The following is a 13437-nucleotide window of genomic DNA, read 5'->3' as shown; positions in this document are numbered from 1 at the left end:
AAGTTTAAAATCTTAATTTAATTTAAATTAATCCTAATTCTAATTAAATTAACCTAATTATAATTAAATTAACCTAATTAATTTACCTAAACCCTAATTAATTAAATCAATTAACTAAATTAAATTAATCTAATTACTAATTAATTAATTTAATTAAATAAAAAAACGAAAGTTTATTTTATAAAGAATTATTATTATATAAAAAAGTTATTAAAAAAAACAAACAAAAAGAACAAAATAACATAATAATAATAATAATAATAAAAAACAAAAAAACCTGGGCGTTGGATCCTGTGTGCCATGATTCTGAGGGTACATGGTGGGCACGCGCTACTGAGACCTTTAGATCTTCATTGGCAACGATCTAGTGGTGGAAAGATGAAGATGTATGGTGAGCCTTCATAGTCTGGGCGTATAGGATCTGTGAACAAATGCCTTGAAAAACAAAATCTTGTGACCTGGGGATCGAACCCCTTTCTTGATGGTCACATGAGTCTCTTGATTGCCAGCTGCGTTGGATTGTATTGCTGTTAGAATAATGATCACTAAATAATAAATAAGAAAAGATAACTATAAATGTTAAATTCATGAAAAATAGTCAACTGGGCCCCTGGATCGCATGTAACCAATGAGAGAAGGAGAGAGGATCTGCAAGCTTTGACCAACCAATAGCAATTGAAGAGAGGGATCGTCCATCTTTTACCAGCGAATGAGGGAGAGGCGCGTGGGGTCCAAATTTCAACCCCACTATTCATCTCCTTCAACCTCCAAACCTGCAGAAATTCTTGCGCAATCTTCCATGGAATTACCTGCGGAAATTTCTTCCCTATCCTACAAAATTCGAAACTCAGCCAAACAGCGTTAGAAAAATAACATAAAAGCCGAGATCGACTTAAATTTACCCCCTGAGTTCGAATACGACATTAGTTTCTCGTGAATCCCTCTGCAAATACCAAAACGAATGACATGGTCTCTTATGCCCTAGCCATGGTGATATTCTGTCCCTGCGCGTAAGCTTAAAAACAAAGGCTCAAAACAACTCTAAACAGCACCATGATTATAACTAGGTCCATTAAATTCATTCATAATGCATGAGTTGAAAGTTTCGAATCAAAATTTCAATGCAAACCGTGGTAAGCCAAAGGACGTGACTATGCGTGCATGGAGCTTCAATAATGTAACATCCTAAATTCTCTAAGCATGGGAATAAAGACTAATGAACCTAATGGCAACTAAGAAAGAGAAGTTAGTGGAAATCAAAAGGGATTGATTAGAATCTAACTAAATGGCAAACTGGTAAATATGTCTTAGTTAGAGGGTAAATTGGTCTTGTTCCAATTAGTGAATAACATAAGGCCTTGTTTGGTTACATATGCCATTCATTTATTTCAAGAAATCAGAATTTAGTAATAAGATTGGAGGGAGAGAAAGTGAAGAACATGGGAAATGAAGAAGGGATGTCCAAGATTCTTCACCATCAACATGCATGTGCAAGATACTTAGAGATATCAAAGTTTGATTTCAAGGATCATGCTTAGTGTGTGTGGATCATCATCACATCATCCATTCAAAATTTTTGTACTCAAGGCGAGTTCCATAGTTAGAACTTGGGGTAGGAATAGGGGTTTTGTGAATTGCATGTTTAGGAACAAGGATTAGAATGAGAAAATTGTTGATGCATGTTGGTATTGATAGTTGTGTTGATACATGTATATGCTGCTATAGAATGTTGTTACATGTTAGGGTTCGAATTTGGATTGTTGGGGAACCTATGGATGAGTTAGAACACTATTGGAACTGGTTTTATGCAAGAAAAACGTGATTTTTGCTTCTAGTTCAGTAAGCAATCGATTGCAGGGGTCAACCAATCGATTGCACTGTGAAAAATTGACTTTCTGCGCTTCTTGTTCAGCGAGCAATCGATTGCACACCAGTGCAAATCGATTGCACCTGACAGAAAATCATCCCTTTACTGTTTCGACCATAACTAGAGTTTCGTAACTCATAATTGGGCGCCATCGAAGGCATTGGAAAGCTAATGGAAAGGGCTACGAGATGTCTAAGCTTCCACAACCTTAGCATACTATTAAGTACTAATTAAATCCATGTGAATATTCTTGTACCTTGGTTACTAAAAGATAATACTCGAATAATTGATTCGTTAACCGTCCTAAGGGCCGTAGTGCCCAAGTGTTCCTTTAAGAGGGTAGTAGGCATCATAGAATGAGCGGTGATGAAAATCAAAGCTAGCCATGTTCACTAAAGATGTTTAGGTATTATAGCTTATGAAGCTAAGCAAGTGAACCAAGAGGCGAGGAGGCCTTACAACTTGGTGAAACTTGTGTACATCGATAAACAAAATATGGATATGGTAAGCTGAGCCTTAGGATACCTAAACTAAGATATATGAATATATTCTAGCCTGATATTCCCTCTTTCCTATCAAGCGACTTCTTCTGAAATTCTACAATCTAATGGTGTAGTAAGTATGTGACGAGGGGTTAGAGGACATACAAAAGGACAGTAACTGCGAGTAGGCACGTTACATATATGTTGGCTACTTCTTGTGAAGAAATTCCAAGGATGCCCCTGTGCCACATATATTGTAGGCATTCTCGGGCTTTGGTCTCGGGAATGGGTCGACTCCTTAGTTCAGGATTTATTCTTAGGGGATGAACTCCCGGGGATGTGTACCTCACCTTCTCCTTTTGTTTTTTCCTTATGGGGGAATTTCTATGTGAGATTTGGACCCAGGAAATTGGACGGGTTGAATCGTTGTAGAGATTCAATGTCGGTTCCATGGTTCTCTATAGTCATATGAGTTACTTACCATGTAGATTGAAAAGGTATGTTTTGGGGTTTTGTTTCGAGGGCAGATAGGCAGGAAAACCCGGAAGACCAGACCTTGAGGGTAGCTCCCGACAAAAGGTTGGCAGGTAAATCCGGAAGACCTATTCTGGAGGAAACATGTACCTAATATTCGAACATGTGATATGTTCTCAGTGGATCCAATTGGGTGGTCAGTGGACACTCAATCGTGGTGCTACGAGTTGATAGGCTTTCCTGTACTAGATAGTGAGGAAACCTTAGGATCTGAGATGGATCTGTAGATTATGTATGTACCTTGTAAAGCCGAGAGGACCCATAAGATAGGGGAATTTACTGAGATTTTGTAATCTCACCCCATTCATCTTATTATTTTTCAGGTGCCATGCAAGATCGAGTTTTGCTAGATGCTTGGATCAAGAGCTTTTGATCGGATGTCGTGAAGACCGTGCCTAATCTTTTCTTCCACTATGTATTAATATCTTTGTGTAGATATATTCATTGTATCCATCTTCAAGATGATTTTGAAATGTATACACTTATGTTATTATTCCTGACTTTTGTATGTACTCAATACCAGTTATTAGTATTCTGCTGATATGATTCTAGACACATATTTGTAGGGTATTACAGTTGGTATCAGAGCAGGTCGACCCTCGACCTAGCTGTGAGGCATCATTAGAAAAATTCCTTCTTCCTCATATGTTTGTGTTGCTAGATCGATTCTTCTGTCATGTTATTCGGTTGTTGAACTTGATCAACTCACCAACTGGATACATCATAGGCAGGATCATGGCAGAGCCGCCACGAGGATGTGTTAGCCCCGAAGTGACTCGTGTGGTAGCAGAGGTCCAGTAAGGAGTTGGGGTGAATTGTCGGACGTGGATAATGTTGTATATGCAAGGTGGTTGCAACAGTAGTCTCCACGGGAGAAGTCAGGGGAGTTGGAATTTCCGAACACCTTTTGGGACAAAGAGAACCTTTAAGACGTAGTGTATGTTAGAGGAATTAGTTGAAGTGGTAGAAGTCGGTTAATTTGGGAGAATGTTGGAATTGTCAGACATAAGAGGAAAAATTGTCACAAAATAGTTGACACACCAACTGTTGTGGTAAGGCCTAAGACAACTAGAGTTCTAAGATTTCGATTGGATGGAGTGAACCTTCTCTGGAATCTCTGTAGTAGTGAAGTGAATCTATGAAGCACCTAAATAGGAATGATGTAAGGGAATTCCATGATGAAGCTGAGCCTGAATCCGTTAGGAATTTGTTACTAGATAATGATGCCAGTAGCAAACATGGATAGAGAAACGGTTGGATGGAAGTTGGATAGAGGTATTGGATCTTTCTAATTACTCTTGCCTAGACAGTATTTGGAGGAACAAGATTATTACCTCCGACTCGTTTTGGTGTCACTTAAGATACGGGTAGTTATCTAGTGAATGGTTGGTAGAACGAGTGGAAGTGGTGATCTCCAAATTGGGAAATCTGAGATGCTTGATAGGGTGGAAGAAACTACTGCATCTCCTTGTGTATTCTGAAATGCGTGAGTCCTAGAACTATGCTAGGCGGAAACCGAATGGAGGGATATGCAGAGGGCAGGAATTCATGTTTCCTGCTAGTTATGAATCATCTAATCCCGAGTGAAGCCGTCAAGCTACGCTATGCATTGGGTACTTAGGTGAACTACACTAGTGGTTGTCTAAAGCATCGGTGAGTTGACTGCAGTAGGTGACTCTTATTTGTGACCATGATATTCCTATATGGTGGGAGTTAACATTGGGAATCTCTTCTGCGTGCCATGTGTGAGTGAGTACACACCTAGCATAGGAACTCGAACTAGATTCATAGCAAGTTGATCTAGTTTGTTGCGTTCAGGGGAGGTAAACCTTGAACATGTGAATAGAAGGATCTAAGTAGCGATGACCTCAGTTGAGACATGTTCAATTAGTCGTTCGTGGCTATAGGATACAGGTGGAGATCATTATACGCTACTGGGTAGGTTACTTGAGTGCATGGCCTCGGAGTTGGACCACCATGTTAGTACTACCAGACATGTATATCGCCACAGTATCGCTATCATGCACGAGGCGTGTGAGTCATTCTTTCCTGACAAATGTGGGACATGTTGATCTGGAACTCAAGGTAGGATGATATTGGTATTCGTGAGACGCAGATCCATATTCTCATAAGGTATGAGGGATAAGAATCCACATGTTGCACTCGATGATTGAGGATTATGCGAGTAGGAGACGACAAGGTGGATTAAGTTCTGATACTACACTCTGAAGAGACCTTGGGTGGTCGTGATCGCGAGAGAATTTTAGATTCTACATCGTGGATGCTCCTTGTTCCGTTGGAGTTAGTGAACCTTTATGCATATTTCTGAGATGGGGATGTGTGTGTAATCATCATACTCTAACCAGAGCATTATGTGACTACTCATTAACATTGGTGATTAATGTTAGAATGGACGAAGTATGTCTTGGGTTACCTCGATGTGAGAAGTATCGAGGGGAGTATCTGTAGATCCTCAAAAGATAAATAATGTCAGTCTCGGTAAGCAGAGACACATTGGTTTTGGGAGTTTCGTGGAATTTCAAAGGGGAATATCCAAGGCACAAAGTTTGATTCCTTGCATTATGATATACACTTAACTGCTAGAAATGATGCGTTGGGGAATGCGACCGAGGGAGTCAGTTTAGTGCCAATTTCAGAAATGAAAAGGCATTAGATGATAGTGTGGTTGAAGTGCGACTATGAAAGTATTGTTATATCGGTTAAGCCATATGGATTCTGGGAAGTGTTGTCATGCCAGCGGTATGAAGTCGTATGGTTGAGAATAAACTATGGACAGGTTGACAAAGTTATTGTAGCAGCTGTATGATTCGGGAATTAGTAAAGTAACATGAATTCATTTTTGGCGAGTATTCAGTTTCAGAAGTTCGGAAAATGAAATGTATGACAAGGTGTTAGGGACCAAATAGTACTAATTTTCATATATTGTTTTTGGTCCCTTTAACCACTTTTTACTCAATAATCACACTTTTATTCATACAATTTAATAATTTTGCAATTTTGTTCATTTTAGTTTATTTGAATTGTTATTTCACATGTTTGTTAGTTTTGTAGCGTTTTTAAAGTTTTGAAGATCATGGAAGCAAAGAGGAATTACTTGAAGACTTGGAATAGCAAAAGAAGTGTTGATGAGGCCAGTTTTCCCCGCAAACATCCTTTGCGCCGCCAACTGCTAGATGCTGAACAAGTCCAGTTTTGAATTTCACTGTTTGCCCCGCAAACATTGTTTGCCCCGCAAACACTGCGCTGCAGAATTTTATCTTTTACTTTGTTGCCACTTGTCATGAGAAATGGGCTTATCTTTTGAATAGGAAAAGTTAGTACGAATTAGGGGTTATTTAGGGAGATAAAAAAGGGGAATTAGAACATGCTATCCTATTGTGAACCAAACATTGAGGCTAGGGTTTTGGGAGAGAAAAGAACAACTTTGTGAGAGATTGATGTTCTTAGCTTCTTCTTCATTCTTCTTGCTGTCAACCATGGTGATGAGTAGCTAAATCCCTCTTTGACAGGATTGGAGGTAGTAGCTATCCTTGTTAACTATGTATTTTCTCTAGCACATTTGTATGAACTTCATTGGTATTGAAATGGATGAATGTTGCTGTTTTATCTTTTATATTTAGATTTGATTTATGATTGAGAAATATATTTCAAGTCTTGGTCTACAACATTTTATCAAATAGTGAATAAATGCTAGAGATAGATTTATTTGCTACTTTTCTATTTGTATCAAACAATCAAGATTAGTATATTGATAGTTAGAGTGAGAGATCATCTAAAGATTAATATATTAACTTTCACAATTTTGTTTAGACATAAACATTGTTGGGAGGATACTAGAGCATTTCACCATTAATGAAGTTATGCATTTGTTGTTAAAGTCACATAGAAGATAGGGGTAGTGAAACCAAACCAATCTTGTCATTCTTTTATTATTGAAACAAGTTTTAGTTTATTGTCTTATAATTGTCTTAATTAGAACAAATAGCTTTTCAAAACAAAACAACTTTGTTATCTTTCGAACTTAAAATAATAGTAACTATAGAACGGCGGTAATATCACCCAATCTCTGTGGATACGATTTAAAAATATTTGCCTTGAATATACTATTCAACAAATTGGCGCCGTTGCCGGGGATTGGCGTTTGATATTGCAAGCATTGCAATAGTTCATTGTTTTAAGTTTGTTACTTTATTCTTAATTCTTGTGCGTTTCACTTGGTTTGCTAGTTTTGTAGATTCTTGTGTATGCGAGAAAAAGCTACTGAAGAGCAATTTCATTTTGATCCCGAAATTGAAAGAACACTCCGAAAGCTCAATAGCAAGACACGAAGAAGAAGGAAGTTAGCTCAAGAGAAGCGACAAAGAGAAGAGGCATCTACTTCTTCTAACTATCAAATTGAAGAAGTAGTTGTAGACACTTTTGAAGGAGACATGGCGGGTGTTGTTCCAACCGAAATGTCCGCCAATAGTCCAAGACGTACCGCCCAATTTGCATGCAATGCACAAGGTGGAGCAAATACGGAGATGAAGACCGGAATCCTTCAACTTGTTTATGCAAATCCATTCACCGGAATGGATCATGAGGATCCTTTCGCACATCTCACCAAATTTTATGAGATTGCGGGTTCAACGGGAGTCGATGCGGCGAATGAAGAATCATTGTTCAAGAGACTATTTCCACACTCATTAATTGGGAAAGCCAAAGAATGGTATCTTGATCAATTACCAAATGTGATGACGGATTGGAATCTATTGGAAGAAAAATTTTTAGAACGATATTTTCCTCAATCCCGATTCATGGAGGCCAAAACGACAATCGCGGTTTTCAATCAAGGAAGCAACGAGTCCTTAAATGATGCTTGGGAAAGATTCAAATCCATGCTTAGAAAATGCAAGGGTCACGGTTTTGATGATCTCACACAAACTCACATCTTCCGCAATGGACTTCAACCGGTGCACAAGACACTTTTGGATGCTACCGCGGGTGGATCTTTAATGTCAAAAAGCACGGAGGATGCAATAATGATAATTGATCGTATGGCACTCAATGATCTCCAAACTCAACATGATAGGAGTCCATCACAAAGAAAGCCAGGTGTTCTTGAATTAAACACCAATGATGCCATCCTTGCTCAAAACAAGCTTCTATCACAGCAAGTGGAGTTACTCACACAACAAATGATGAAACTCCCACAACAAATGAAAGAGTTTCAAGGATCTCAAACTAGGCACCATGTGGCAGCTTGTGAACTTTGTAATGGAGATCATCGGACTGGTTTTTGTCCTCCCCCTGAAGGTGAAGAAGTGAATTATGTGAATAATGCAAACCAAGGCTATCAAAGTACACCTCCACCTCACAACAACCATTATCAAAGACACAATCAAGGGTATCAACCATCAAGATTCAAAAATTACAATTACCCTCAACAAAGTCCTTATCAAAGTCCAAATCCACAACATCAACAATCTCAAGGTGGAAGCTCAAACTTGGAAGACACTCTCACACAATTTATGCAAGCATCCATGGCTAATCAAAAAAGCAATGAAGCTGCCATCAAGAATTTGGAGAACCAAGTGGGCAACCTTGCAAAGCAATTGTCCGAACAACAACCGGGATCTTCTTTTTCTGCCAACACTCAAACAAATCCAAGGGAGCATTGCAAAGCCATTGTGACAAGAAGTGGTAAAGAGATAAATGGTGGAATAGATGGAGGTGTTATAGTGGAAGATGATGAGGAAATAATAGTTGAAAACCAAGAGGGTGAGGTGGTAGTTGAAGATGAGGGAGAAAAGAGTGAGGAGAAAGTGGAGGAAGAATTAGTTGAAAAAGAGCGGAAAGAAAAAGAAGGAAGAGAGAAAAATGACAAAAAAGTGAAGAGGAATAAAAAGAGAAATGAGAATGTGAGCACAATTCCTCTCCAACATCTACCTTACCCGCATGTGAAATCAAGGAAGGAAGACGCAAGGCGCTACGCTCGATTTATGGATATATTTAAACAACTTCACATAAATATTCCATTTTCCGAAGCATTGGAGAAAATGCCCAAGTATGCAAAATTCATGAAGCAAATGCTCACAAAGAAAAAGAAGTACACGGTTGAAGAGACAGTTGTGCTTGATGCTCATTGTAGTGCAATTATTCAAAAAACTCCCCCAAGAAAGGAAGCCGATCCGGGACGAGTCATTTTACCGATCACCATTGGAGGTAACTACATTAGTAATGGTTTGGTTGATTTGGGGTCTAGCATCAATTTAATACCTTTATCCGTTGTCAAGAGATTGGGGAACATTGAGATGAAACACACCAGGATAACTTTGCAACTAGCCGATAAGTCTATCATTTCACCATATGGAGTTGTACAAGACATGCTAGTAAAGGTTGACAAATTTTTGTTCCCGGTTGATTTTGTGGTAGTCGACATGGAGGAGGATTGTGATGTTCCATTAATACTTGGAAGACCATTCATGAAGACCACCCGAATGATGATTGATATCGATGATGGGATTATGAAAGTAAGGGTGCAAGATAAAGAGGTAATTTTTACTCTTTTTGAGTCTACGAAGCCTCCTAAGGATGAACATGACAACTTTCGAATCGATGATGAAAAAGGAGAAATCATTGAGGTGGCGAATCAATTTCACAAGGACAAGGAGAAGGCAAATCATGAGGGAAAGACTCATCACAAAAACTTTGAAGTTGGACAAATGGTGCTAGTGTGCAATTCAAGACTCAAGGTGTTTCCTAGTAAATTAAAGTCAAAGTGGTCGGGACCATTTGTTGTGAGAGAGGTGCGAAATTATGGATCCATTGTGGTGGAGGACCCTAAAACACAAGAAAGCTGGACTGTAAAGGAACAAAGAATCAAAGGATACCACGATGGATAAGCAAACCGCGATGGTGTGTCATTTCGCTCGTCAAGCCTTGGTGCACCATCGAACCGTCGAGCTCGAACGACGTTAAACAAAGCGCTTGTTGGGAGGCAACCCAACGTCGTAAGTAAATTCTATTATGCTTTTTGATTTTTGTTTTCAGAGTTATTTAGTAACTATTTTTGAAAGGAAGTGGAAGTTAAGTGTAAAAATTGGCATTTTTCAAAAATTCAAGTCTTTTTGCCCCGCAAACATTGTTTGCCCCGCAAACAGAGCACAAACAGTGAGTAAGCCAATTTTACAAAGAAAATTTTTCTTGTTTGCCCCGCGAACAGGTGTTTGCCCCGCAAACAGGTCAGCCAATTTTGAAAAAGAAATTTTCATCAGTGATTGCCCCGCAAACATTGTTTGCCCCGCCAACAGAGCACAAACAGTGAGTAAGCCAATTTTACAAAGAAAATTTTTCTTGTTTGCCCCGCGAACAGGTGTTTGCCCCGCAAACACTTCAGTACAAAAAAATTCCACTTTCAAAAAAAAAAAAACTAATAATTTAACCTAGTTTTTTATTTTTATCTTTTATTTTTACTTCTCTCCTCTCACTCTATCGCTCTCGTCCTCACTAAACTCATCTCCCATTCTAATACCCTATCTTCACCCACATTCCTTGGAAGCGGAGTATGATGCATACGCAAATTGGCCTGTGGGAAGGCCACTTTTCATGGGGGGTGCAGGAGGCAACGATACCAGAAGTGAGGACGATACAATGGAGGATGTGATCGGGACAGTTGGTGGTGGTGATGAAGAAGAGGATTGAAGTGGTGTTGTAGCATTTTTTTTAGTTTATTTTTATTTTTATTTTAGTCTTAATTTTGTTTTGTTTTATTTATTTATTTATGGTTTCACTTTTTGGTTTTTAATTATGTACTTCATGGTGGCTCTCGTTTCACCATTTGAACATCTTTACAATTGCATTTTTATTATTGTTGTTTAATTGTGTGCTTGGGTGGAAAGTGATTAGCCTATCTTTTCAAATTAATTTTGTTTAATTGTTCTTGTACAAAGAGAAGCTTGAGGAATCAATGGGCACGGACAAGAGATGATGTTGTGAACACTTCGAGTGGCAATGATGAGAATCGGTATCAAGGAAGATTAAGGTACACTTTATCGCTCTCTAGACTTAACATGGTTAGTTGATGGTGTGTGCAAATTGCTTAGCATAAATTCCTTGAGTCATATGTCATTTTTGAATCAAAATTTAGAACTTAACCAATTGTAAGGAAACTTTCCATTGTACACTAAATGCGGGATACCGAAATTTATTTCAACTCATTTTTATCATGCTAAACCATGCATTATTCTTATTTGTGAAAAGTGTGAAAGTGATAGAGGCATTGTTTGAATTTGAGAAAAACCACTTGACCAAAAAAAAGTTAAATCAATTAACCTTGTGAGGAGTGATTCTTAGTTAACCCCATTGAGCTTATATTAGGATTCATGTAATTATTGAATATGTTTGGTAGATGAATCCTAATTTCTTTTGTTTCATTGGAACCTTCAACCACAATGGTTGCAATTTTGCCTTGTGCCTATGTCTATGTAGGGAGCATTGTTGTATCTAATATGGTTTGAATCCTAAAGTTGGGGAGAGTTGATTGAAAAACAAATGAAAAGTGGTACTTATGAGTTTTGTGGTAATAAGAAAAGAACAACACTTTTTGAAAGTATGGGGCAAGCAAAAGAAATAAAATCGTTCCCGTTATGTGTTGTTAAAAAATAATGAAAAAGAAAAAAAAAAAGAGAAAAAGAAAGAAAAGGGGATTCAAGCAAGTGTTGTTGTTAAGTGAATTGATAGGAATGCTCCCTTAGGATAGGCATTTTTGTTTAATTTACCTTTAATAAAACCCTTTCTTTGTAACCCAAGCCACGTTACAACCTATAAAAGCCCTCTTGATTCTCACTTTGCACATAATTTTTGAAATTGTTATGGTGAACGTATGATTTGAGTTGTTGTTGATTTAAATGCCCGGATGAGTGAAAGTAAACCCTCTTGTATTCATCATTACTATGATGTGTGTGTAGGTTTGATTCAATTTTGACATGTCTCTTTTGGAATTTCTTGATAATAATTTGCACTTTGCCATCATTCTTTCTCATGCTTTGTTTTAGCATTGTGGTGAGTGTACTTTGAAAGGACTTATACTTTTGAGCCACTTGAGTGTTCGGTTACCTTGTCATCATTCTCTTGTGCATTGCTCTTGCTACTCGTGTGAATTTTTGTTTAGGGACAAACAAAATGGTAAGTTGGGGAGAGTTGTTAGGGACCAAATAGTACTAATTTTCATATATTGTTTTTGGTCCCTTTAACCACTTTTTACTCAATAATCACACTTTTATTCATACAATTTAATAATTTTGCAATTTTGTTCATTTTAGTTTATTTGAATTGTTATTTCACATGTTTGTTAGTTTTGTAGCGTTTTTAAAGTTTTGAAGATCATGGAAGCAAAGAGGAATTACTTGAAGACTTGGAATAGCAAAAGAAGTGTTGATGAGGCCAGTTTTCCCCGCAAACATCCTTTGCCCCGCCAACTGCTAGATGCTGAACAAGTTCAGTTTTGAATTTCACTGTTTGCCCCGCAAACATTGTTTGCCCCGCAAACACTGCGCTGCAGAATTTTATCTTTTACTTTGTTGCCACTTGTCATGAGAAATGGGCTTATCTTTTGAATAGGAAAAGTTAGTACGAATTAGGGGTTATTTAGGGAGATAAAAAAGGGGAATTAGAACATGCTATCCTATTGTGAACTAAACATTGAGGCTAGGGTTTTGGGAGAGAAAAGAACAACTTTGTGAGAGATTGATGTTCTTAGCTTCTTCTTCATTCTTCTTGCTGTCAACCATGGTGATGAGTAGCTAAATCCCTCTTTGACAGGATTGGAGGTAGTAGCTATCCTTGTTAACTATGTATTTTCTCTAGCACATTTGTATGAACTTCATTGGTATTGAAATGGATGAATGTTGCTGTTTTATCTTTTATATTTAGATTTGATTTATGATTGAGAAATATATTTCAAGTCTTGGTCTACAACATTTTATCAAATAGTGAATAAATGCTAGAGATAGATTTATTTGCTACTTTTCTATTTGTATCAAACAATCAAGATTAGTATATTGATAGTTAGAGTGAGAGATCATCTAAAGATTAATATATTAACTTTCACAATTTTGTTTAGACATAAACATTGTTGGGAGGATACTAGAGCATTTCACCATTAATGAAGTTATGCATTTGTTGTTAAAGTCACATAGAAGATAGGGGTAGTGAAACCAAACCAATCTTGTCATTCTTTTATTATTGAAACAAGTTTTAGTTTATTGTCTTATAATTGTCTTAATTAGAACAAATAGCTTTTCAAAACAAAACAACTTTGTTATCTTTCGAACTTAAAATAATAGTAACTATAGAACGGCGGTAATATCACCCAATCTCTGTGGATACGATTTAAAAATATTTGCCTTGAATATACTATTCAACACAAGGTTTGTATTCTAAGGAGAATTTTCCAAGGATGACAGAGTATTTAGTGACTTGATGTTAAGAACTACTCGACCTCGACTGGTAGTGTTGGTGAGTGTGGTTAAGACTCTAGCACGTATCATAATT

General features: G+C 37.6%; 1 protein-coding gene across 1 annotated transcript; it reads left to right on the top strand.

Annotated features, from left to right (window-relative positions):
* Positions 1–7334: 7334 nt before the first annotated feature.
* On the top strand, positions 7335–9788 carry LOC131630872 (uncharacterized). Its single transcript, XM_058901612.1, has 3 exons — positions 7335–7527; positions 7663–8804; positions 8985–9788. Exons 1-3 carry the CDS (start codon positions 7335–7337, stop codon positions 9786–9788), a joined length of 2139 nt encoding a protein of 712 aa, XP_058757595.1.
* Positions 9789–13437: the final 3649 nt, after the last annotated feature.

The sequence above is a fragment of the Vicia villosa genome, unplaced genomic scaffold (genome assembly GCF_029867415.1).
Source record: "Vicia villosa cultivar HV-30 ecotype Madison, WI unplaced genomic scaffold, Vvil1.0 ctg.000746F_1_1, whole genome shotgun sequence".
Lineage (NCBI taxonomy): Eukaryota > Viridiplantae > Streptophyta > Magnoliopsida > Fabales > Fabaceae > Vicia > Vicia villosa.
This window is presented reverse-complemented; position numbering and strand designations above follow the sequence as displayed.

Coding starts and splice junctions, on each gene's coding strand:
- LOC131630872 (XM_058901612.1), top strand. CDS start 7,335: ATGGCGGGTGTTGTTCCAACCGAAATGTCCGCCAATAGTCCAAGACGT. Junction 7,528..7,662: donor CAAATTTTATGAGATTGCGG/GTTCAACGGGAG, acceptor ATCTATTGGAAG/AAAAATTTTTAGAACGATAT. Junction 8,805..8,984: donor ATAAAAAGAGAAATGAGAAT/GTGAGCACAATT, acceptor ATGCTCACAAAG/AAAAAGAAGTACACGGTTGA.